This window comes from Odocoileus virginianus, chromosome 1 (genome assembly GCF_023699985.2).
Source record: "Odocoileus virginianus isolate 20LAN1187 ecotype Illinois chromosome 1, Ovbor_1.2, whole genome shotgun sequence".
NCBI classification, from domain to species: Eukaryota; Metazoa; Chordata; class Mammalia; order Artiodactyla; family Cervidae; genus Odocoileus; species Odocoileus virginianus.
In genome coordinates, this window is record NC_069674.1 from 95,955,468 (window position 1) to 95,981,860 (window position 26,393).

General features: G+C 43.5%; 1 protein-coding gene across 12 annotated transcripts in view; it reads left to right on the top strand.

The window, feature by feature from the left end:
- ICA1 (islet cell autoantigen 1) overlaps positions 1–26,393 on the top strand; it is a 163,776-nt gene that overhangs the window by 122,240 nt on the left and 15,143 nt on the right. For 11 of the 12 annotated variants that reach the window (XM_020888190.2, XM_020888186.2, XM_020888183.2 and 8 more), the window contains exons 9-12: positions 8,920–9,017; positions 11,269–11,321; positions 14,013–14,075; positions 14,186–14,218. In XM_020888190.2, the coding sequence (XP_020743849.2) occupies positions 8,920–9,017; positions 11,269–11,321; positions 14,013–14,075; positions 14,186–14,218 (247 nt within the window). The remainder of the gene's footprint in view (positions 1–8,919; positions 9,018–11,268; positions 11,322–14,012; positions 14,076–14,185; positions 14,219–26,393) is intronic. The other variant, XM_070471081.1, reaches the window with a different exon arrangement.

Consider the following 26,393-nt stretch of genomic DNA (forward strand, 5'->3'; position numbering starts at 1 on the left):
CGCCTTCCAATGCTGGGGACACAAGTTCGATCCCTGAACCAGGAAGATCCCATATGCGGCAGGAGCAGCTGAGCCCATTCACCACAACTACTGAAGCCCGTGTGCCCGAGAGCTCATGCTCTACAACAAGAGAAACCACTGCAGTGGGAAGCCCGCACACCGCAGCTAGACTAGCCCCCATTGGCCACAGCTAGAGAAAAGCCCAGGCAGCAGTGAAGACCCAGCGCAGACAAATAAGTAAATACATACACGTTTTAAAGGTTTAAAAGTACAGTGCATCATTTTAAAAGTACAGCTCTAAACCGTCAATTAAAACTAGCACTTTGAAGTATTCGCTTGAAAATGAAAAGCATCTTTTATATGTCAGTCTTCAGGTACCTGGAACCCATGGCCCTTCAGTTAGAATTTGGAATGAAGTCCTCTCCATCTCATAGGCACTTTAGATGAAAAGGGAGTTCAGTAAATATTCCTGGCTTGGCTAGTCAGTATAATTTCTTAACTAGTTGTAGGATTGTAAAGACCTGGATTCAAATATTGTCTCTACTTGCGAATGGTTGACTGGCCTTAAGCAAGTTATTTCCCTTCCCCTGAGTCTGTGTGTCCATTTCAGGAAATCAGAATGACAGTGTTTATCTGCATTTTGGGAGATGTGTGAGACATGGAATTCAGTACCTAACACATGGAGTACAGAATGAAGCAGGGCAAAGGCTAAAAGAGTTTTGCCAAGAGAATGCACCGGTCATAGCAAACACCCTCTTCCAACAACACAAGAGAAGACTACACGTGGACATCACCAGATGGTCAATACTGAAATTAGATCGATTATATTCTTTGCAGTCAAAGATGGAGAAGCTCTATACAGTCAGAAAAAACATGACTGGGAGCTGACTGTGGCTCAGATCATGAACTTCTTATTGCCAAATTCAGACTTAAATTGAAGAAAGTAGGGAAAACCACTAGACCATTCAGGTATGACCTAAATCAAATCCCTTACAATTACGCAGTGGAAGTGACAGACTCAAGGGATTAGATCTGATAGACAGAGTGCCTGAAGAATTATGGACAGAGGTTCATGACATTGTACAGGAGGCAGGGATTGAGACCATCCCCAAGAAAAAGAAATGCAAAAAGGCAAAATGGTTGTCTGAGGAGGCCTTACAAATAGCTGTGAAAAGAAGGGAAGCGAAAAGCAAAGGAGAAAAGGAAAGATATTCCCATTTGAATACAGAGTTCCAAAGAATAGTAAGGAGAGATAAGAAAGCCATCTTCAGTGATCAATGCAAAAATAGAGGAAAACAGTAGAATGGGAAAGGCTACAGATCTCTTCAAGAAAATTAGAGATACCAAGGGAACATTTCATGCAAAGATGGGCACAATCAAGGGCAGAAGCAGTATGGACCTAACAGAAGCAGAAGATATTAAGAAAAGGTGGCAAGAACTATACAAAAAAGGTCTTAACGACCCAGATAACCATGATGGTGTGATCACTCACCTAGAGCCAGACATCCTGGAATGCGAAGTCAAGTGGGCTTTAGTAAGGATCACTATGAACAAAGCTAGTGGAGGTGATGGAATTCCAGCTGAGCTGTTTCAGATCCTAAGATGATGCTGTGGAAGTGCTGCACTCAGTATGTCAGCAAATTTGGAAAACTCAGCAGTGGCCACAGGACTGGAAAAGGTCAGTTTTCATTCCAGTCCCCAAGAAAGGCAATGCCAAAGAATGTTCAAACTACAGCACAATTGCACTCATCTCACATGCTAGCAAAGTAATGATCAAAATTTTCCAAGCCAGGCTTCAACAGTACATGAACCAAGAACTTCCAGATGTTTAAGCTGGATTTAGAAAAGGCAAAGGAACCAGAGATCAAATTGCCAACATCTGTTGGATCATCACAAAAGCAAGAGAGTTCCAGAAAACATCTGCTTTATTGACTACGCCAAAGCCTTTGACTGTGTGGATCACAACAAACTGGAAAATTCTTCAAGAGATAGAAATACCAGACCACCTTATCTGCCTCCTGAGAAATCTGTTTTTCTTTGTTTGACCCAGGTCAAGAAGTAACAGTTAGAACCAGACATGGAACAACTAACTGATTCCAAATTGGGAAAGGAGTACATCAGGGCTATTTATTGTCACCCTGTTTATTTAACGTATATGCAGAGTGCATCATGCGAAATGCCGGGCTGGATGAAGCACAAGCTGGAATCAAGATTTCCGGGAGAAATATCAATAACCTCAGATATGCAGATGACACCACCCTTATGGCAGAAAGCAAAGAGGAAGTAAAGAGCCTCTTGATGAAAATGAAAGTGGAGAGTGAAAAAGCTGGCTTAAAAATCAACATTCAAAACACAAAAATCATGGCATCTGGTCCCATCGTTTCATGGCAAATAGATGGGGAAACAATGGAAATAGTGACAGAGTTCATTTTTTTGGCCTCCAAAATCACTGCAGATGGTGACTGCAACCATGAAATAAAAAGACACTTGCTCCTCGGGAGAAAAGCTATGACCAACCTAGATAGCATAATAAAAAGCAGAGACATTACTTTGCCAACAAAGGTTCATCTAGTCAAAGCTATGGTTTTTCCAGTGATCATGTATGGATGTGAGAGTAGGACCATAAAGAAGGCTGAGCGCCAAAAAATTGATGCTTTTGAACTGTGGTGTTGGAGAAGACTCTTGAGTGTCCCTTAGACAGCAAGGAGATCAAACCAGTCAATCCTGAAGGAAATCAGTCCTGAATATTCATTGAAAGGACTGATTTTGAAGCTGAAGCTCCAATACTTTGGCCACCTGATGCAAAGAACTGACTCATTGGAAAAGACCCTAATTCTGGGAAAGATTGAAGGCAGGAGGAGAAGGGGATGACAAAGGATGAGATGGTTGGATGGTATCACCGACTCGATGGACAGGAGTTTGAACAAGCTCCGGGAGTTGGTGATGGATAGAGAAGCCTGGCATGTTGCCATCCATGGGTTCGCAAAGAGTCAGACATGACTGAGTGGCTGAACTGAACTGAACACAAAATGAGCCTTTAAGACATTGCATCCCTTTTAGATCTTTAAAGTCATTGATAGAACACCTTTTGAGTACTTACTTTGAGCTTGGTACTCTGCAATAGTGTTATCTAAGTTAATCAGCACTAGTGGTAAAGATTCCACCTGCCAATGCAGGAGACTCGGGTTCCGTTTCTGTGTCAGGAAGGTCCCTTGGAGTAGGAAATGGAAACCCACTCTAGTATTCTTGCCTGAGAAATCACGTAGACAGAAGAGCCTAGTGGGCTATAGTCCATCGGGTAGCAGACAGTCAGACAGGACTTAGCACACATCCACACCCACACATGTCACAAGAATGGATAACCTAACTCCTTTGTTCTGATGGGTAAACAGAGACTCCCAAGATGTAAAGACCCTTTTCCATTGTGCAGCATGAAGCTTTTTCCAAAGTCCGTCTCTTTCCACTGCAGTGTGATGCCTTGTTAGTACCAATTTTCCATCTTATTTTAGAGAACAGATTGTGTTCTTCTCTAATTTTACTAACTCCTTTGTTCTACAGTAGAATTCAAGAGTACCTTCTCATGCTAGATTAATTGTGTCTCTTGTATAGTGCCTTTATAAATTTATAGCTGCATGGGTGGGGTGGACATGTGTGCTAAATATTCATAAATTGTGCACATCATCATGGCCACTGCTTTTTATTCCTCACATGCTACTAATTATACAAACACAAATGCACACACACCCAACTGAGTTCAGCATCTTTTCACCATGCCTTGCTATTTTGAGCACTTTCATTTCCTTTTATAAACAATTATTTGGCACCTTTATATACATATCATGTAATTAATGAGAAGTAACCTAAGAAAATTAAAAGTCATAATTAAAGATTAGAGAAAATGTCACCCTCCTGTCAAACATGACATGTAGGTCCTTAGATGAGGGCTGGCTGCTGGTGTTTGCCTGTGAAATTTGTTTTGCTGAGTAGTTTTTCTTTCATTCAGATGAATGTTGCTCTTGCTTTTATTTTCCTAATACAGGAAGTAGTAACTCCCATTATTATATTAAGCTGTTTCCTCTCTAAGACACTTTTGCAAGCTCGATCTGTGCGTTTCCTCTGTCACGCTGATCTTATATGTTGTGTGTGTGCTTCCTGAAACCATTTAGGCATTGATGGAAACTATTAGCATGTCAGTGCAGCCCTGAGAGGGAAAGATTATTTGGTCTAGGAACATTCCCTCTTTCACAGAGAGCCTTTCTGTCTTACACGAGGCTGTATCACTTCTAATGCACAGTGATTTTCACAAGCAATTTTAGTGAAGGACCTAGAGGGTTTGGGGTTTAGAAACAGAATGCTTTGACATTTTATTTCTGGATATGGATGGGAAGGTGGCATCCATCAGTGATTCAAACTACTTCCATCTGATGTCTGCCTGGTCAGTATAGTCAGCCAGGCCTCTGAGATTCCTTTTGCCTGAGCAGATGTTCGTGTCACACAGAAGATGCTGTCACCTCTGACTTTTAAGGATGCTGCAGGGTTAAGTGTTTTCAGCTGAGTTGTGGACTTGAAAATAATCTGAAGAATTCACCTCCAACCCCCTGCCCCCACTTGGGCCTTTGTCATCAAACCTGGGAAAGAGTCGTGATTCACTGCGTAGCGTATCCTGAATCTGACAGTCACACCCAGGAACTAATTTTGAGAGAGGAAGGCAGGCATGATTTGTCCTCCATAATGTTTCAGAGTTCCTCTCAGCCTCTTTATATCTTCAATGTGTGCCATCTTTGGTAAGAAACAAGTTCCATATGTGGTGGTGTGTGGTTTTTTTCCATTGCTCTATAGAGGAACATATAGCTTAGTTTGGTCGAAGTCTCTTTCTTAATACAAGAGATGCCTTCTGAAAATGTTCTAAAATTGATTGTGGCAATAATCGCACAACTGGGACTACACTGAAAACCATTGAATTGTACACTTTAAATGAGTGAATTGTTGTATATGAATTATGTAGAGATACATACACACAATTCCCCTTAGTTCAAAATTCTGATATTTAATAAATAAGCCCATGTGCTCAGTATTCATTTTGCTTATGATTTTACAAACCTTTTCATATTATTCCCCTGAGCCTTAGAATGTCCTATCTAAAGAGCTCTAATTTTTGCAGTTTAACCTTATGTACATTAATTTATCAACCAACAAGTGCATACACAGTACCTCTCTTGAGTGACAACAACCAAATTGTTTTAAGGACAATGTTAATAGTAGGAAGAAAGGGGTGATTGTCACAGGAATTATTAATAATAAATTAAAGTAGCAATTGGAACCGCGGCCTTTCTGTGGGTGAAGAACAATAGTGACTTAACTGTGATTGTGGTGACAGGGAGCCAACAATTGAGTCCCTGCTAATGGCCCAACGGGGGCAGGGGTTGAAAAGAAGGAATAAGTGGTTTACATTACAAAGGGATTGTCTGAGAGCTGCCGGAGTGTGGTTCTGAGGGGAGGTCAGGCTGGAGACAGAAAGGATGATAACCGTGGAGCTGTCAAGGGCATCTCAGGGGCTTAGGCAAGCACTGTGGCAGCCAGACACGGCCGGCTGAGGGCCGCCCCGGCCCCGCCAGCGCTGCTGGATTCAAAGGAAATGCAGCGAGGAGACAGCCGGAGCCAACCGGCAGGCCCGAGCCAGTGTCCCAGAATCTAAAAGCGAGACTTGTAGCCTCCGGAGCACTGGCTGGAAATTTCCTGGCTTCACTTTGACCAGGGTTGGACCTCTCTATGGATAACAAAACTGCTGGAAGCAGGGGGTGTGTGTGTATATGAACACAATGCCATGATTGGCAGCTCAATTGAAAAGAGTAAGTCCTTGACATCTGTTGAACTCCTCGTTGTGGTTGCACATTTTCGAGATACACTTACACATGTGTGCCCAGCTTTTAGCAGACGTGTGTGTGTGTGTGTGTGTGTGTGTGTAGAGAGAGAGACAGAGAGAACAGCCAGAGTGCAGCCCATATTCCAGTTGCCTCATTTGTCCCAATGCTGCCCTTCATAGCATTTCCCACTCCAGGCCAGGATCGTGGATTCCATTTAGTTGTCGTGCAGTGGAGAGATGGAAAAAGCAAATGAGCATGAGGAAACTAATGGGGGAAAAATGTTAAGTAGTGAGGAGTGTGAGTCAAGGAAAGGAACGGCCTCCCTGTGTGACCCCTGCTGGCCTCTTTATCCGGGTCTCCTGAGACCCGGTGAAGGTGAAGGTTACCCCTTCACCACAGCCCAAACGAGCCAAGCTGTTTCTACCTCTTGGCCTTGTGGCCTCCCTGAGCTGCCTGTCACTGGCTCCTTGGCGCCATTTAGCTCTTAGTTGAAATATCACTTCTAGAACAGGACATTCCTGCAGACGATGATCAGTGAATTTCTAGCCCCCTATTTCAGTTCTCTGCCTGGACCCACCACTTGCTTGCTGATAATTTTGTCTCTCTTGTGCGCCATGGATCCCCCGCACCCAAAACAGTACCTGGTCCTTGGTATGTGCTCAAACACTGCTAACCAAGTGTACTAATCTAAATGTCCAGGGATAGGGAATCATTAAAAATGATGGCAGTGGTTTTTGGTTGTAGTTTATGCAAGAAGATGCTTTAGAACCCCGATCAGGGGACATAGATTGAAAGAGAATCTAGATTATTGACAAATGAATGCACATTTATATTTTTAATTCAATATTAGTGTTTAAGATATAAAATCTTTCTTATATTCTGCACTGTAATTGTTTTGAACATGAAATGTCTACATAAATTGGTTAAGAGGACATCTGTGCGCTACAAAAATATCTACTATACAAACAAGGATTCCTATTATGTAAGCAGATGAATATGAAAATAATCAGAAAGGAAATATATGAAAATAATAAGTCACAGTTTTAGGGAAATGGAATTATGAATAATTTTTCCTTTATACGTGTGGTTTTGTCATTTTTCTAATTTAAAAAATATTTTTAAGAAACAAAACCTAGTATAGAATGTGTATAATGAAATATTAATAAGACTATATGTATCTACAGTTTGGAGACGGGCTGACTTTCTTGAATTTGGCATGCTCAATGAATGAGGCTTTATGGAAAATGGTAGTAACTGGGGGCTTTGCAAAAACTGATAGGACTTTGAGTATAAACAGTTAGGCAAAGAGAGTTTTTTAGACTTCCCTCGTGGCTCAGCAGTAAAGAATCCACCGCTAATGCAGTTCAATCCCTGGGTCTGGAAGATCCCCTGGAGAAGGTAGTGGCAACCCGCTCCAGTATTCTTTCCTGGAGAATCCCATAGACAGAGGAGCCAGTCCAGGGGGTCACAAAGAGTCATACACAGCTTAGCGACTAAACAACAACAACAAAAATAAAGAGCTTTTTAGGTTAAAGCAGCAGAATGAGCAAAGACAGGAAGAGAGCAACTTGCACACAGGAAACCAGGAGGAGAGAAGCCTAATCGAATGGAAAGTCTCTTGCGGTTGGTGGGAAGGCATTTGGAAAAGTAGGTTGGGAACACATTTTAGAAGATCTTAAAACTTGGTCAGAGAAGTTTAAAAATGGAAAGAAATAAGAAATTGCCATGGGTTTGTGAGAAAAAGAGTAACATGATGACCTGGGCACAATAGGAAAATTATTCTGGCAGGAGGGGTGACACCAGCATCCATCTGATGTCCATGAAAAGTGGAAGTGTTAGTCACTCAGTCGTGTCTGCCTCTTTGCAGCCCCATGGACTATAGCCCACTAGGTTTCTTTTCCATGGGATTCTCTAGGCAAGAGTACTGGAGTGGGTTGCCACACCCTCTCCAGGGGATCTTCCCAACCCAGGGATCAAACCTGGGCCTCCTGCATTGCAGGCAGATTCTTTACCATCTGAGCCACCAGGGAAGCCATAGCAGACTCCAAAATCAATCCCAGCTCTGCTCTGCTGAGACTCAGCCTTCAAACCATCTTCACCCAGCCCTCTGGTCACCCATTGGTGAATAAGACATAATTGCCTCCTCTGTGTGTGTGCCATATTAGAAAAGTGAAGGATGAGGAGGAAGATGGGAACAGAGAGGTGAAGACCCAAAGGATAAGGACTTGGATTTTAATAGTTATAAGAATAGAAGCAGGATAAGTATCATGAGATACTTCCTTTGTGTTTGAGTTATAATTAGGGCCAGAAATAGAGATCTTTTGTGTAAGTCACTATTCAGTTGTTAACAGGAATGTTTTTGCTTTTTCAGGTTTTGTCACTGGTGTACAGTTCCTAGGCACTTGCTTTTTTTACAAAAAGACAAAAACAAAACTTTTCCTTAAATATTTAATAAACTTTAAGAACAGTCACTCAAAGAAATTATTTGCCAAAACAAGACTCTCGCCCGTTCTTAATCTATGAAGATTTAAATGCACCCTCTCTGTCTACTCGTGAGAATTAACTTGTCAGAATATGTTAAGCCACTATTTTGGGTTTTAAAAAAAGTGGGGGGAGTTTGTTTGCTCTTTGTTTTTCAAAAATAAGCTGTTTTAGATTGCAAAATAGCAAACAAAATTAAAAATAAAATTGTCTCATCTTTGAGGGAGAGCAAACTTCTGTTCTGTCAGTGTGTGGGCTGCAGACAGAACAGAGTGTTTATCTTAGCTGCATGTTAAAGATGGAAAATAAAGTTAGCAATTGCCAAAAGGCCTTCTTTTGAATAACTTATCACAAAAGGGAAAACATAAATCTGGTGACAAAACAACTCTCCTTTACAAGCTCATATTTCTTGGATGGGTCCGAGAACATAACATTTCATTGCTGTTGACTTCATTGGTTCAAGGTTACCTCCCTAAACGTCTCATTCAAGGTTTGATGACTGGGTCCAGTGGCAGTTGAGTTTTTAACTGATGTTTCTTTTGCTTTTGTTTTCTTTCCCATTATCACAATCAAGAGCTTACAAGACCCTATGAGAAAACTGGTGGAGAAAGAAGAAAAGAAGAGGATTGCCCAGCAGGAAAGCGCAGAGGCCATGGCGGAGGAGCCAAGTCAGTAAGTAACCACCCCTTCACTTGGCAAACCTTCCTTCCTACAGGTGAGGGCTCACCTCCCTCCCTGGCCGTGTCTGCTGGGGTCTCTGGCACAGGGTGATGGCTTTCTTTCCTCAATTCTCAGAGTAGATGTACTAAAGCAGAGGCCAGACTCCTCCCCACATATATTCCTCTAGGCAGGGACTCACGTGTCCGGGTAAGAGACCCATACCTGGGGTCTTTAGGAAGGGAGGCTTGAGAGGACTTGACTGGGGCCAAAGAGGCAGGAGTGCCCAGGGCTCCTGGCCTGGGCCCCAGGCTCTCACTCTCTGAGGTGCCTGGACCCTATCTGTTCCTTTCGTCACCATCAGTTTTGAGGGCCTGTCCTAGATGGGAAATCCCCGGCTTCTCACTCACAGGAGGAAATAACCCATGAACTTGCTTCACAACACGTGTAGCCCTCTGGGGTTCTCCTACACAAGTGTTGGGTTTTGACGTTTTATTTTCTACATACAGACCTTCTATTTTCTCTTCTGTGAAGCAGAGAGCAGCTTTGAGAGTGGGAAGGGACTCTCCATCTTGATTTCTTGCCTCTTTATAGAGAAGGTGCCTCCAATCATTTTAAATACTGTTTAAAGATGAACTTTTCCACATACATGGTGTATAATTCCTAACCTCATAGGTTTCAGTGTGAATCTATGCTTTTTCTGGTTAGATGACATAGCCCATGAGAACGGGCTGACCTACGAAGGCAAAGTAGTTCTCCTGACCTCCATTCACTCTTCCTTGTCCACACAAAAAAGTTTAGATGACTTGTGGTAAAACAGGTAAATCTTGTGGTAAAATAGGCTTACATTTCTACTGGGTTTCAAAATAAGTTCAGATAGATCTTTTTTGTCCAGCAGAAATATTTGCTGCCTATAGTGGCCCTCTGTAATTTTAAAGCAAGTACGAGAAAATGTCTTTTTTGCAAAACAAAGATAATTTTTTATTGCAGGAACAACTATAGAATGTGGTCTGAATCTAGTACAGTTGACTCTCTTAGGTGGAAGCAGTTTAACCTATTACCAGTAGTAATGGTAATCTGGGCTTACCTGGTGGTGGCTGAGATGGTAAAGAATCTGCCTGCAGTGCAGGTCACCTGGGTTTGATTACTGGGTCGGGAAGATCCCCTGGAGAAAGGAATAGCAGCCCACTCCAGTATTCTTACCTGGAAAATTCTACAAACAGAGGAGCCTGACAGGCTATGGGCCGTCGGGTCACAAAGAATCTGACAGGACTGAGCGACTCGCACACGATGGCAATCCAACTGCCATTTAGTGAACACCTACTGTGTACTAAACACAATGCCAGGTGCTTTCTTCATGTCATCTCAGCTCGTTCTCATGATGCCCCTCCATGTGATCAGGGTAGGCTTCTCCCTGTTGTGTTAATGATGGAAGCGAGCTCAGAGAAGTTAAAGGTCTGCCCACAGCCCCTGTGTGGTAAGGGGCGGGGCCTGCAGTGAGTTCTGGTGCCGCCTTTTCACCTTGTGTTACTGCAATCAAAATAAAGCATTAACTTTTACTCAGAGAGGAAGAACCACCCAAGATGGTATTGATTAGTTTTAATTAATTTCATATTTCTTCATTATTTTAGTACTTCCTCTTTAACGCTCAAGAAGTATAACCCAGTAACTATTTTTAATGACATTGAAAATTTCATAAGAATTTTGTTCAGAAATGGTAGGTAAAGTGAACCACTGTGCTAGGAGGGAAGTTCAGAGGCACTGGCTGGATCTCAGGACAGTGAAGTGTCCCTGCCGTGATCCTCCCCATGAACAGTGAGAGTTCAGTAGGTGACAGTCTTGTGAATCTGAGAGTGATCCTGCTTTTAGCCTTACGTACAGTAATTTAGCTAAACTCCTGAGGTGTCCTCTTCTGTAACTACAGAATCAGAATAAACACTCACTTGTCCATCAGTTTTTTAACTGTGTTTTTAAAAATGATGGTAAGTATCTATCTTTGTTATACCTAAATACCGACTTAGATGTTTACAAAATATGTGCCTTAGCATGAAACCAAATCCAGATGTTAAGATACTACTGAACATCAGGGACAGGAGAAAGTCAGCAAATTTATTTCTTCTTCCAAAAATGTATAGCATGTAAATGGCTATATGTTCATATTTTATGTGTGTGTAAGTATAGTAATAGATATTGTACAGAAGATCTGACTGTCATAAGTATGACATTTTCAGAACAATGTTACTAAACTTTGTTTTTTAATTTTAAGGTTAATTTCACTAGAGGATGAAGACCAACACAAGGAATCCTCTAGTTTAAAGAGTAAGTTTCGATTTTTTTTTTTTTTTTCAGAATTGCTTCTGAAATACTACTGCACTATAGCCAACCCATTTTCTTCTCTTGTCAAACTCCTTCTAGACCTTTTTATTCCCAGTTGAAAAAATTATGTATTTACTTTGCTTCTTAAGAGTTTAAAGTTCAAATATCAGTGCTGCTGACCCCAGAGTATTACGGAGAGAGGCTGTGTATTTTGAACAAAAAAACAGCCATCATTAGTGATTTCAGCAGCAGCCTGTTGGGGGGCATTACGATTGAGACTCGGCAGAGAGCTATTTGCTTTACAACAGGTGATGGCATTGCTGCGTCACCACTACGAGCTGTAGCTGATGTTTGGGCCGTGGAGATGGTTGTGATGAGATCACGTGGTGACACTGGGGGGTTTGATCTCTGCTGTGTCATGGGCTGGGCGCTGGTCATTGCTGGGAATCCAATGGGAGGGCTCAGACTCTGCTCTTCCGGGGAGTTCCTGGGCCTGCTCCGTACTAGTGAGGTGTAAAGGTGTTAGTCGCTCAGCCCTGTCCAGCTCTTTGTGGCCCCAGGCACTGTAGCCCGCCAGGCCCCTCCTCACTGAGTGACACCAGGTCCCTGGGGCATACTGACCCTCCTCTCGTCCTGAGGGATCCCGGCACTCGGGACCCAGATGCTGTGCTGTGGGGGGCTTGCCAGCAATCCCGCCTCCTGCCACTGCAGCCCGCTCTTTCAGCGGCAGTTCTCTCCTAAGGAGCACAGGGTGGGGTTAAGTGTGAGGGAACTCACGGGATGGAAAACTGAGTCTCTCACTGGGACTCGAATCCTTGGAGATGAAGGGAACAGGCTTACAAACTGTGAAGAGATCTGAAGGGACCCCAAACGCCTGTTCAGCCTGGCCCTCCCAGGACATGCCCATGTCCACTCTGCTCCGTCGTCTCCTGGAGACCCGACAGGCGGAGTACACCCTGGAACCCCCCTCCCTTCCATCCTCTCCCCTAGGCTTTGTCTTCCTTCCATCTTTCTTCCTACTTTTCCAACCACTTCACCTGCTTTATTCTTCTTCTCCCATTTTACTGCTTCGTTCGCTTTTCTTCCATCTGTCTTTGAACAGGAAAAATAAACTGTCACCTTTCTGCTTCCACAGCTTGACTTCCTGTCATCCTTTCATACTTGTTTGCCTTCCCTTATTCACGTCTTTGTTCATTTGTTCAGCACATGTTTATCTGTGGCGGGCACAGCTCGGGGCTCTGGGTGTTCAGTGGTAGATCCTTCCAACATGGGGCGAACTGTTACACAGGTTACTGGGTAACTCCAATTTGGGTGAGTGCTACAAGGGCTGTTTACAGGTAATTGTGATTGGGAGCCCTCACCTGTTTGAGGGCATCGGGGAATTATCTCCGTCAAGGATATTGCAAGACCTATCAAAGCAAAAGAAACAGCCTGCGTGAAGACTGTGAGCCAGGGAGAACCAGGAGAAGGTCAGGGAAACAAGGTCCTAAAGCGTGAGGGATGGAGGAAGTGGCAGAAGGCAGAGAGGCAGGCTGGCCATGTACGAGTTCTCTGAACGGTATGGATCCACACCCACCGACCTCAGGATCATGCAAGGCCAATAGCCTGAATCCTGTGGGAATCATAAGCAGTTGAACAGGAAAATTTTACTTTTGTGGAAACATGTAAATTCCAGTTTATTATGTTTGTATTCAAGGCATTTATACAACATGTGACAACACCGGGGGATGAAGTTTTCTCTTTGTGCAGTATGTTCACTTGTCTGTGGTAGTTGCATAATATTTTGAGATTGTACCTGTTGATTACCCTGTTTTATAGATACATGGAATGGAATCCATTAGAAAGAAGTGCCATCTGTCTTTCATTCTGGGACTTGTAGAAAGTCTAATGTACATATGAGCAAACCAAGTTTTAAGGCTGTGCTATTGTGTACACACACACACATACACACACACTTTATTGGGCAGAAGGCACAAAGAATTCCTACATGTTCCTTGCCCCCACACATGTATAGACACCTCCATTAGCAACATCCCCCACCAGGGTAAATAATCAATGAACCAACATTGACATATCATTATTACTCAGATTCCATAGTTTACATTAGATGTTGTACAGTCTGTAGGTATTCACCAATGTATAATGGCACATATCCATTGTTACAGTATCATACAGAGTGGTTTCACTGTCCTAAAAATCCCCTGTGACTTCACCTATTCGTCTTTCCCTCCCCCAAACTCTAGCAACCGCTGATCTTTTCAGTGTCACCGTTGTTTTGCTTTTCCCAGAATGTCATATAGTTGGAATCTTGCTGTGTAGCCTTTATAGGTTGGCTTCTTTCACCCAGTAATCTGCCCTTTTATTTTAGCCAGACCCACGTGACTGAGGTTCATTAGTCCCAGCAACTTGTCATTGGGTACTTAAGTCACACATGTGTCCCTGGAAGGAGAATTGTTAGATCAGTGGCATATAGTTTTTCTACCAAACAAAGCAAGGATTCAGGGCAGTTAACTCAGCATTCATTGAGAGCCAATTGCTTAAGTAAAATGTCATCTGAGGACCCCTGCTTCTGCCTGAGTGAGTTTTCAGATACATTTGTTCCTGAAGCATGTGCTTACCTTATAGCACATTAGTAGATGAACTCGCACACCTTTCTAAAGTGGTGATAACCAAATGCATGTGTTTTATTTACAGCCGAAGATAGAAAAAGTATTTTATCTGCCTTAGACAAAAGCTCTACACATAATGCATGCTCAGGTAATCCAGATTAAGGAAAACAACTCAATTTTAGTAATTTGACTCAAAGTCCTTACAAAATGAAACTAACATAATTTTCTTTTCTTTCTTCTCCTCTAATGAACCTGTAGATGAACTTTTAGACATGAAACCTGAGGAAGGTGGTAAGATTTATGCATTTCTTTGGGGTTACAATTTGTTTAATATTTTAAATACTGTGGTTACATGCAGGCAAATGCAATTTTTATCTTTTGAATAGCTTTGCATTCCCAAGCAATTGTTTTTAGGCAACTGCCATTTGTCTTTATGAAATGAAGTAAAGTGAAAGTTGCTCAGTTGTGTCTAACTCTGCAACCCCATGAACAGTAGCCCACCAGGCTCCTCTGTCCATGGGATTCTCCAGGCAAAAATACTGGAGTGGGTTTCCATTCCCTTCTCCAGGGGATCTTCCCGACCCAGGGATCAAACCCAGGTCTCCTGCGTTGGAGGGAGATTCCTTACCATCTGAGCCACAAGGGAAACCCAGGTGACTTTAAATATGCTCAGGTACAAAGAGCATGTGCAGATGTGTCATCATTATAATGTTCAAACCACTAAAGCAAAAAGGTGCTATGTCAGAGATTGTATGCGGGAGTAGAAAAAACATGGCTTTCAGAATCAGACAGACCTGACTTTTGAATATGGTTCTCTTTTAAATAATCTCTATGGCCTTAAGGAACTTGCTTCATCCTTAAACTCTTTTAGCCTCAGTTATTCTCATTTGTAAATTGGAACCAGTAGCAACAGTCTTGCTGGGTTACTGTCCGGTTCGAAGATCAAGTATGCAAAGGGTCTTTCATGATCTCTGACACAGGGACACTGTCTAAGTGGTAAGCAGTTGAGATGTAGGACTAGAAATGTTGCCCTGCTGGGTCTTCCCTGACAGTCAGTGGTTAAGACTCTGAGCTTCCACTGTAGGGGGCATGGGTTCAATCCCTGGCTGGGGATTGAACTAAGACCCCCACATGCAGCACACGGTATGGCCAAAAATAAACAAATGAATAAATAGATTAAAATTATGAGTTTATATAATTTTCAAAAAGAAAAAAATCTAATTATGAAAAAAATAAAAAGAAATATTGCCATGCCGATGCACAGTGCTTATCTTCATTGAACCTGAGTTAAATGCAAAGGGAAAGTTTGCTGGCTAGGTCCCACATCCAAGTTCACCAGACCTAAAAGTCATTTACTGAGTAGCCCCTCACAGGAGGTTCCAGAACTGTGGGTCTGGATGAGACATGCCTAGTTTTAAGTGATCCCAAGAAATTGAGTGTTTTCAGCTTGCTCATCACATTTGCTTTTCATCCTACCAAGAGTCTCCTCCTAGTGATTTGCCATAGGTCCAAAATATCCCTGAGATTGTCATCCAAATTCTGGAGTATCTCTTGCCCCAGGTGATTGGCATACAGTCTATCCTGGACTCACAGGTTTCTTTCAGGACTAGAAGTGAGTGAGCCAAGATATCCTGTCGGCCCTAGTTACCTAGGGCTGAGGATTTTCTCTACCCAGTCTTTGCTTGGTTTGGATTTAGTTCCCAGAGTGTGAGAGGAGAGAGTCTGGGAAACAGAGGACATTGGTTAAAGTTTTTTGCAAAATTGGAAAGGCAACACAACTCTAGCATTAAGTTTCCAGGGCTTGAAAAAAAAAGTTTCCAGGGCTAAGGAATATAAACTTGAGGGCAGAAACCTGCTTTCCTTATTAATTTTTCACTCCACTGTGCAATATTTCATGAATGTCCATGTGTATTTTATCAGAATGTCTACTTATTTGTGAATGCTGAAATCACATAAGATTATGAAAGTAAAAAAGCAAGTAATAATGCAGATTGCCATTACATTGTCTAGGTTTTCATAAAATCATTTCTCCATTGGCTTAAGGATAGAATTTTGATGAAATAAAGGTGTTTTCAAACAAATTAATTTTTGGAGGAGGAAATAGTTCAGTCTTACAAACTGAGATAAAGATAATAATGTAACAAGTAATAGGTGCCTACAACCCAGCTTTAGCAAGTCTTAACAGTTAGCGAATTATTCATACATAAGCTTCAACTTATTTTGATAGGAATATTATTTCTCTTATTCCCAACCTCTTATTTATATAGCTTGTCCTTTGTTTTTATTTCTCCTACTTAATTTCATTGTTTTAATAAGCATAATTTTTGAGTAGGTGGTGTGTTCACATTAGTGCAAAAAACAAAATGATAATAAAAATGTATACAGGAGAAAAAACAAACCTCTCACCCACATTACTGCTGCCTACCCTCCTATCTGTTCCAACACTCCCTCCGCTCTTGCATCCCTCCAGTGTTTCTTTCCACAAACACAAGCACATGTGAGTCCACAGTCTCATGTTTCCCCACTTCTTATGAAAAAAAAATTCTTGCTTTTTGATTTTGATTTTTTTTAACTTGGTCATAGTAGTATGTGGCTAACCCAATAGTCATGCATTTCTTCTCAGAATTTAGTCAGAAATGCTCCTGCCCAAGATACAGTCATGAGCTTCTTCCATCTCATGGGCCAAGATTCATTGGAATAAGATTGCTATCTTTCTCCTTATTTAAAACAACTTCCACACCTCATTGGTTTTTAGGTACAATCTTTGTTTCATAGAATTGCAGCTCATAGACTTTTTTTTTTTGAGCACTCAATTTAATTCTGAAGATAAAGAGATGAATGTGCTCTTCCTCAAACTGGGTACTCATTTTCAGGCAGAAAAATGTGTTTACAAATTTTCTTGGTGAAATGCAGTTTGACATAATTTCTCCTTTCCCTGTGTCACTGCCAGCGCACAAAGCTCTCCTTGAGTCACAAGCCATTCTTTCCCTCTATCTGACTCTTCTGCATCTGCAGCCCCTGGGGTAGCATCAGCTTAAAAATTACCACAGCCACAAGTATAAAAATATTCTCTCAGTGTACAAAGAACTTGAGGTGATGGAAGAAGAGAACGCTCTTAATTAGCTGACTTCCAAATGTGTGCCCTTCGGAAAACTGCAGGAAGGGCCAAATCCCAATTTAAAATGCTGGTTGTAGTATGTAAGACATTAAATAATCAAGAGTTGAAAGAGCTTAATCCAGGGAAGGCTGACTTTATAGGGCTGGCAGTAGGGCTGTAAGCTCGAGCACCCTGCTACATGAGGGCCCGTTCACTCTCAGAGGTGATTCTGTTCAACAAGTCAGTCCTGGTACAATGTTGTCAGAGAGCAGACCACTTCTGACAACAGCAGAGACACAATTCTTCAGGAATCATGGCCCAGAAAATCACTCTGACTCAGTGTCATAGTGAAATGTGTTTTCTCCTACTAAATAGATAATGAAATTAGAAGATGCTTGCTCCTTGGAAGAAAAGCTATGACAAACCTAGACAGCATATTAAAAAGCAGAGATATCAATTTACCAACAAAGGTCCATTAGTCAAAGCTGTGGTTTTTTCAGTGGTCATGTATGGATGTGAGAGTTGGACCATAAAGAAGGCTGAGCACCAAAGAATTGATAGTTTCAAATTGTGGTGTTGGAGAAGACTCTTGAGAGTCCCTTGGACTGCAAGGAGATCAAACCAGTCAATCCTGAAGGAAATCAACTCTGTATATTCACTCTAAGGACTGATGCTGAGGCTGAAGCTCCAATACTTTGGCCACCTGATGCGAAGAGCTGACTCATTGGAAAAGACCCTGATGCTGGGAAAGATTGAGGGCAGGAGGAGAAGGGGACGACAGAGGATGAGATGGCTGGATGGCATCACTGACCCAGTGGACATGAGTTTGAACAAACTCCAGGAGATGGTGAAGGACAGGAAAGCCTGGCATGCTGCAGTTCATGGGGTTGCAAAGAGTCAGACATGAGTTAGTGACTGAACAACAACAAATAGATAATGTAATGGAAAACCAATATTTGGCCAGTTTATATAAACATTTCAAGTGAAGAAGAAACTGAGTTACATTTTGAAATACTTGGAAGTGGCTCTGAAATCACCTTGTGACCACATGTGATGATCCTTAGCCTCAATTTATGGGTTATAACAGGTAGAAATCTATTGTTCCTCAAAGTTGGGCCAAGAAAAATAACTCTCAGATAACTGAACAGAAAGTGGTGGCATAAAGCAGAAGAGAGTTTCATCAGCTCAGCTCACCCAAGTCTGCTAACTTGGTTCCATCCAAAAGATCCCTCTCTCAGATGGGACTGACTGAATGAATTTTAGAATTTTTTAATTGTTCATATTATAGTTAAAGTGTTTGCCTTGAGCTGCTTGCTTGGTTTCTATACAGACTTGCTATTCTGAATTCTTGCCAAACTTCAGAATGACTGAGATCCTCACTCAGTAGCTCCCACAGGTCTGGATGAGAAGCTATAGCTTGAATCAGTAACACGTGTTTCTGTCGCTGTCCCAGGTCTTTCCCAGTGGTTCAGAAGGGTCTCCTCTGTGCGTGTGTGCACGTGTGTGTGTGTGCACGCGTGCACGTGCGCCAGTCATGTCCGACTCTTTGTGACCCCGTGTGCTGTAGCCCACCAGGCTCCTCTGATGTTCCAGCAAGAATACTAGAGTGGGTTGCCATCTCCTCCTTCAGGGGATCTTCCTGACCCAGGAATCGAACCTGACTCTCTTGTGTCTCCAGCATTGGCAGGCAAATTGTTTACCAGCTGAGCTTCCTGGGAAGCCCCTCCTATACTTACCCATGTATGTGTAGCTGACTAGGGATCTGACTGCTTCCTCACAGCTATGCGGCAAATACTAAAGTCCTTGTCTTTTCTCATAAACTTTCCCTTCTCCCTGTCTTCCTCAGTGTCCTAGGGAGAAAACTGCTGGGTTGCTTCTTTTCATGAGCTAATGGTGCACTTTTAAAACCAAGTACTGTTCTTAATTGATCACATAGTCTGGAGTGTTCCATGTAGACTTACCCATGGTCCAGGTATCAAGTTTTCTAGTAAGATTGCTTGCTTGTTAAATTCTAATTTTACAATGGAGGACCAGGTTTGGGGATCATGAAAAGGTATTTCTGAGTGCCTACTCAGGGTCTAGCATTGTTGGTTTTTTTATTTTTCCACTCGTGGAGGAGGAATTTTTTGTTTTATTTTTTGTTTGGCATGTGTGTGTTTGTGGGTGTTGTGTGTCTCAGAGAGTGGGTGCAGTGGATTTTCCTCCATCTGCTATTATTATCCATGTCTTTTTTCACCAGAAGGGAGATTTTAGAAGTATTCTTGAATTCTAAGCAAGTACAGTTTCTTCCCAGAGCCTTTTACAATGAAGACTTATTTTTCTTGTTAGTTTTCTAAGGTGGTTTCCTACCCATCTTCGTCCCGTGCTGTCTTCTGGGTGATGTGAGGATCATGTTGGGGTCTGGGGTTTTTCATGTGTGTTTCAAGCATGAGGCCTTTACAGTTAGTCATAACGTTGAGAGCGGGGAGCAGGGAGCAAACCCGAGCACCTTCCTGTTTCACACACAGATGAAGGGAGCTGCCGTGACATTTATCTCTTTGCTTTCCTGTGCTCTCATTTTGGGTCTGCGCTCTTACGTGTCCATCTTCCGTGCTCCTCATTTCTGCTGAGGTCATGAAACCCGGCATGATTTCAGAAATGTCACCTGAATGGGCTGTCACCCCTTCCCCACCTTAGTTTCCTGTCACCCACAGTCAGAACACGAGCATTTCCTCTGAATGTCAATTTTCACTCATTGAAAACTCACTGGCTCATAATCAGTGTTCCTGAGGAATGTTTTCCCAGAGACATAGGGTTTGATTTTTGAAGCCTTGGGCAGAGCAAGGCAAATATGATGAGAGGGTCTGTCATCTTGGCCATTCTGCCATGATGCCTGCAGCCAAGAATTTTGCCTAGCAGCCAGTGGAGCTATATGACCTTAGAAACCCTACAGACTTTATGAAAATTTAAATATTTGCTTATGTTTGGGATCCTTAAAAGGCTCTGAAGTGTGCAGCACTGAGAAAACATCTTGACCTGTGCGCCAGGGGTCCCCAGCCAGATAATCCATAACTAATAAATTAGATGACCTTGAGGTCATCTAGCCTGGGTCTCTCTTTCCTCATCTATAAAATGAGTTTGAGGAGGTGATTTATAAGATCCTTTCAGTTGAGTGTGACTCTTCCCTTTGGGCATTTCACTGGGAAAACAGCAGGTTCCTAGATGGAAAGACGGGGGAGCATGTGTGAGGAGTGGCAGGCAGAAGAGTGTTGTCGAACCATAGGCTTCCCTGAAGGCAGTGTTGGTGAGCTGTGGAAAGGGCTACCTGAGTGCTTGACTGCAGAGATCCTGAGCCCACGATAAGGAGCATCACTTCACTCAGGAATCAGAGGGGGCCATGGATGTTATTTGAGGAAGGGAGTGATAACCTCACAGCTGAATTAAGCAAGCGTGTACGGCAAGAGGGGCTTCCCAGGTGGCACTAGTGGTAAAGAACCTGCCTGTTAATGCAGGAGACACAAGAGGCCCAGGTTTGATCCCTGGGTCAGGAAGATCCCCTGGAGGAGGGCATGGCAACCCAGTCCAGCGTTCTTGCCTGGAGAATCCATGGACAGAGGAGCCTGGCAGGCTATGGTCCACAGGGTCGCAAAGAGTCAGTCACGACTGAAGCAACTGTGTGTGCACACACACACACACATACACATACAATGGGAGAGTGTCTCTTATGGAATGCCAGCAGGCTCAGCAGTGGGCCAGCCCCACAGGGCCTCCAGGCTGGAGTTTGTCATCAGAGTTTCAGGAAAGCATTTGGAATTGGAGCCAGGGGTTTGAGACTGTTCCCAGGTGACCCTAGAACCAGGAGAACACGTAAGATCTTCTATGATGAGAATGTAGGGAAGAGAGAGGTGATGGCTTAGAGGAAGGCTCAAGGGCAACCAGAGTCGGAGGAGACGTCAGGGAAAGTATCGTCAAGCAGACAGGAGGACATCCGAGAGAGCCACTTCCTGAGACCCCAGGAGACGACAGCATTTCCAGGGCGGGCAGTAGTGCAGAGTTCTGAAGAGACCCAAGCAGCCTCAGAGTAGGGGCTTGGAACCTGCCATGAGGATCTCGCTGCTGACCTCCAAGAGGGCCACTTCAGTGTAGAGCAGGGCCAGGAACTTGATTACAGATAGACCCAGAAAGAGTGCTGACAAAGTAGCATGGCTGGCTGTAGAAGGAAGAAGAAACTTGAACAGTGACTTGACAGGAGGCGTTGGGTAAAAAAGTGAAAGTGGAAGTGTTAGTCACTCAGTCATGTCCGACTCTTTGCAATCGCATGGACTTATAGCTTGCCAGGCTCCTCGATCCATAGAATTCTCCAGGCAGGAATACCGGAGTGGTTGCCATTTCCTTCTCCAGGGGATCTTCCTGATCCAGGGATTGAACCCAGGTCTCCTGCGTTGCAGGCAGATTCTTTACCATCTGAGCTACCAGGGAGGTGTTGGGGGAGGCTGCAGGAACTGCAGTATCAAGTGAAGACTGACACTGTTGGAGTGTGCACAGACTCGAGGCCCGGGAGAAGCCTTGGAGGATGAATAATTACAGATGCTAGAGTTGGAATAATGCTGGGGTGGAGCAGGCTCCCAACACGGGGAGAGTACAGTGGGGGCTAATGTAGCAAGGGAAGAGGGGCGCCTGAGGGGTCATAGAGTTGGAGGGCAAGCAGTGAGCATTGGAGTATGTCACATAAAGTGTTGGCCTTTACGTTTGTAGTCATGTCTGTGATTGGGTGACTGCTAGGAAAGTAAACCTGGAGACTTGAGGAACTAGCAAAGGCATGAAGGGGACTTGTAGGCCCCTCTGTGGATTTGGCACATGTGATCTCCGTCACCTTTGTTCATTCTTTAAGACAAAGGCAGGGGGCTTCCTTTGTGGCTCAGTGGTAAAGAATCCACCTGCCAGTGCAGCAGACACAGGTTCGATTCCTGGCCCAGGAGGATCCCACATGCCGCAGAGCAGCTCAGGCCGTGCACTGCAACTACTCAGCCTGCACTCTCGAGGCCGGAGGCGCAAGTTCTGAGCCCACGTGTCTAGAGTCTGTGCTACAGCAAGAGAAACTACTGCAGCGAGAAGCCTACACATTGCAACTAGGGATTAGCCCCCGATTGCCACAGCTAGAGGAAAGCCTGTGTAGCAATGAAGACCAAGCCAAAATTAAATAAATAAAATCATTAAAAAAAAAAAAGACAGAGACAGGATGGGGCTCAGAAAGCCAGGATTGGTACTTGCTTGTCTGCAGGGGTGGAAGCCCTGACTCCAGCTGTAGCTCTCACCGGCTTCTTATCGTATCTAGCTTTGCTCTCATTTTCTCACAGTTGAGTTGAATTATTTCCAAAGAAAATGATAGCATGATTCTTAAGAGCCGACTGACTAGTGTTATTTTTCAAGTCTTGACTTGTCTGGTTACAGACCTAAACCTGAACTTTTCTGTTGGTAATTATGTTTTTCTTACAAGTGATGTATAGTCATTTGAAGCATCTTAATTATCAGGGCTATAATTGGGAGGTTTCCCTGCTTTCTGGTTCAAGTCAGTGTCAGTTTCATTGCTTTCAGCTAACAAGTTTTCTTCAAAGAGAAAATGGCCACAGTACGGCCTGCTCTGACTGTTAAATAACCAGGACATAAGTAATAGGCCACTTTCAGTGGTTGTGTGTGTGTGTCTGTGTATGTGCATACTGAGTCATGTCTGGCTCTTTGCAACCCCATGGACCCTCCAGGCTCCTCTGTCCATGGGATTTCCCAGCAAGAATGTTGGAGTGGCTTGCCATGCCCTTTTCCAGGGAATCTTCCCGACCCAGGGACTGAACCCTAGTCTCTTATGTCTCTGGCGTTGGCAGCTGGGTTCTTTATCAGCTGAAGCACCAGGGAAGCCCCCTTTCAATTGAAGACCTCTATTCAAAACCAGTTCTGCACAATAACATCCCCCCCAGCCACGGGTCCTTTTTTCACTTAGTCACTAAATTTGTGTTGGATAGGATAGATTATTAGTCAGGAGTCATTTAGTTGGAAGTAACAGATTCTTCTTTGAACAGTTTAGCTTTAATAGGAAAAGAAAATATAAGACTGTATGGATATTGGTCCCTGTAGCTGAGGATACACAGTGCTGGATTGACTTCAAGAAAGGCTGGATCTGCCTGGATTGGGAGGGAAGTTTGGGAGAGAATGGATACATGTATATGTATGGCTGAGTCCCTTCACTGTTCACCTAAAACTATCGCATTATTAATTGGGTATACCCTGGTACAAAATAAAAAGTTTTTAAGAAAAAAAAAGAAAAGCTGGATCCAGGGGCTTAAAGAGTGTTGTCAGGATTCTCTTTCTAACTCCTAAAGCTGTTTACATCCCTGTTTGGCTCCATCATCACTGAGAGCCTCAACTCTGCATCCCTAGAACTTAGAATCCCAAAGAAGAGAGCCCGTCTTCCTCCCGGCTTCCATATTCCAAACTCAGGGAAGCCCCGGGCTTGTGCCCACCCCCAAGCCAGTCACCATGGCCTGAGCAACGAAGAACTCTGGCGAGCCTAGGTCACGGGTCCACCTGGGATGAGGTGGTGAGGCATCTTAAGTGGTGTCTCACCAAGATGAGGAGGAGAAGGTATCTCCCCAGAGAGAAAGGAAAGAGGGGGAGGAAAGGGATGCTAGGTTAGCAAAACCACAGAGGGCTACGCCAGACACCACTGCACACAACATAAACAGTGAACACAAGGTAGAGCTTTTCCAGTCTATAGCTGTTTTTGTTTTTGTTTTATTTTTATTGGACGATAGTTGCTTTACAATGTTGTGTTAATTTCTGCTGTATAGCAAAATGAAACAACTATGTGTTTCATATACATAGTTATATATACATATAACTATATACATATACATATATATATACACATATGTGTGTATATATATCTTCTTTGGATTTCCTTCCCCTTTAGGTCACAGGCTGTAGTTATTTTCGAAAGGCTCTCCAAGTTTATTATTTGCTGTTGCTCATGCTGGTCACGCTCGTCGCTGGATTGACATCTAGATGAAAGCAGAGGAGGCTGCCCTCGGGTTTGACCCAGTGGAGGGCTGTGAAGTGACTTTGGGAGGAATACACACAATTGTGAGTGCTCCTTCAAAGTCATCTCTTCCTCTAGGGTCTAGACATCGCCTTGAATTGGTTCCAATAAAGGGGATTTAGTTCAGCAATCATCTGGTTTCAGACAGGCCAGAAAGGAAACCATGAGAAAAGTTTTGGGCAATTAGGTCCAACCGAAAGTAGGAAGTACTGAGCTTTGCGAAGTGAATGTGTGTAAAAAGGGTGCTGCTGAGAGAGACTGAAGAGAGAAGTGGGAAGGGACGCCCAGATGAGTGTTGGCGACACGCCCTGTCACAGCCAAGGCCCCTTCCTGCGCTCCCAGCGGGGAGCAGCCTCACCTCTCCTGCCGGCCCTTCCCACCGTGAGCAGGCCTGGGTGGTTCCTGAGCACCCCCGTCACCGCAGACCCGGCTGGGAAGCCGGCCTAAATAGAATGCCATCTTCCTCATCTTCTCACCACCACACCCACAGGCTAGATCTTGGTGCAAACCTCTGTGATAAGACAAAAAGAAGAATGCTGAAATTAGACAGTTGTCCAAATATGGTGATCCCTCGCCACTATTTTTAAACCACAGTGATACAAAAGTGCCTTATTCCTCCCCCCCCCCCCCACCCGCCATGTATAGACAGTATGCTCAGCACATTACATATCTCCCCAATCTTTCTATAAAGTGTGGTTGCAAATAGATCCAATAAAACCAGCGGAGATAAGAGCTTTATTTAATTCATAAGTGAAGACTTTTAAAAAGTATCTCATATATTTGAGGAAAACCTCTTAATCTCACTGTGACAGTATCAGCATTAAAATCTAGCTCAGAGAAAGTATAAATCATGATTGTTCCTTCTCTTCATGACTTACAACAAAAATGTTTATAATTTCCAAGTAGCAGTTAGATATCACAACAAAGCCAGAGTCAATAAACCTATCAGTTCTTAGTTTTTAAACTATGTAGAAAACTCAGTGACAGGTTATAGGATTCGTGATAATTAACGCCTCCACTTGTGTTCACTCTACTATTTTGTCAGTGTTCATATGGTAAGAATCAGTCTCTTCTTTAAAGTCTTTCTTCTAGACCAGCAGTGAGGTTTAAGATATATTCCTTTTGATCTTCCTGAGGCTATCCCAAAGTGGACATTATTAACATTATAATTTTACAGATGGAAAAACAGAGGCCCAGAGTGGGTAAGGATCTCAATCAAGTCACACGGCAAGGAAAGGATGGTCCAGCGTTCACTCCTCTGGTCCAGCCAGCCCTTCAGGGCTGTGTCTTCGGCCTGTGAAACTCATCCTTCAGTGCTTTGCCCTGTTTTCCTGCCATCCTTCCACTGTTGCCCTCAGGCAAACCAGACCTACCTCTCCTTTGCTTTACGCAGTTGCGATGCCACAGAGGGGACTGGAAGAGGACGTCTTTCTTGGTCATTGTTAGACTTCCTGACACATCTGCTCCCCCCTGCTAGCCCCATTTGGCACTAAAGCCAATTTACTGACACTGGATGTGGTGAAGGAAAGTACAGCTTTTATTGCAGGGCCAAGCAAGGAGGATAGGCAGTTCATGCTCAAAAGGCCCAAACTCCATGATCCCTTTTAGAAGAGGTGTGGGTTGCAGGGTGCCTCTGATCATCCTGTCTGCTGGGTCAATCTGAGCTGTGATGAGGCGCCCCTCCTCAGGCCGGACGGCAGGGCAGGCTGCCATGTGGTGCTTCAGTTGTGGATGCAGGGCTTCTGTGGGAAGATTCAGGAAGCTACAGAAACCAGAACTAAGATCTCCAACATGCCTTCAAGCCTGGCTTTGTTTCATATCCAAGAAATGTATTGATAGTAAATTTGTTTTTATCTTAAGGAGACACCAAAACTCTATAGAGTTTTTATGGAAACTATGTGAGCTTCCCTGATAGCTCAGCTGGTAGAATCCACCTGCCATGCAGGAGACACAGAAGATGTGGGTTCGATCCCTGGGTCGGGAAGATTCCCTGGAGGAGGAAATGGCAACCCACTCCATTATTCTTGCCTCGGAAATCCCATGTACAGAGAAGCCTAGTGGGTTACAGCTGAGGGGGTCACAAAGAGTTGGGCACAACTGAGCACATATCCATCCATCCATGCATCCATTTCAATGCAATTCTATTGATGCTTTGAAGGAAAGGAAATGAGGAAGAACTAAACAAGGATCTGCTTGCCCCACTTGCACTAAAGCCAGTTTACTGACACTGGATGTGGTGAATGAAAGTACAGCATTTATTGGAGGGCCAAGCGAGGAGGATAGGCAGCTTGTGCTCAAAG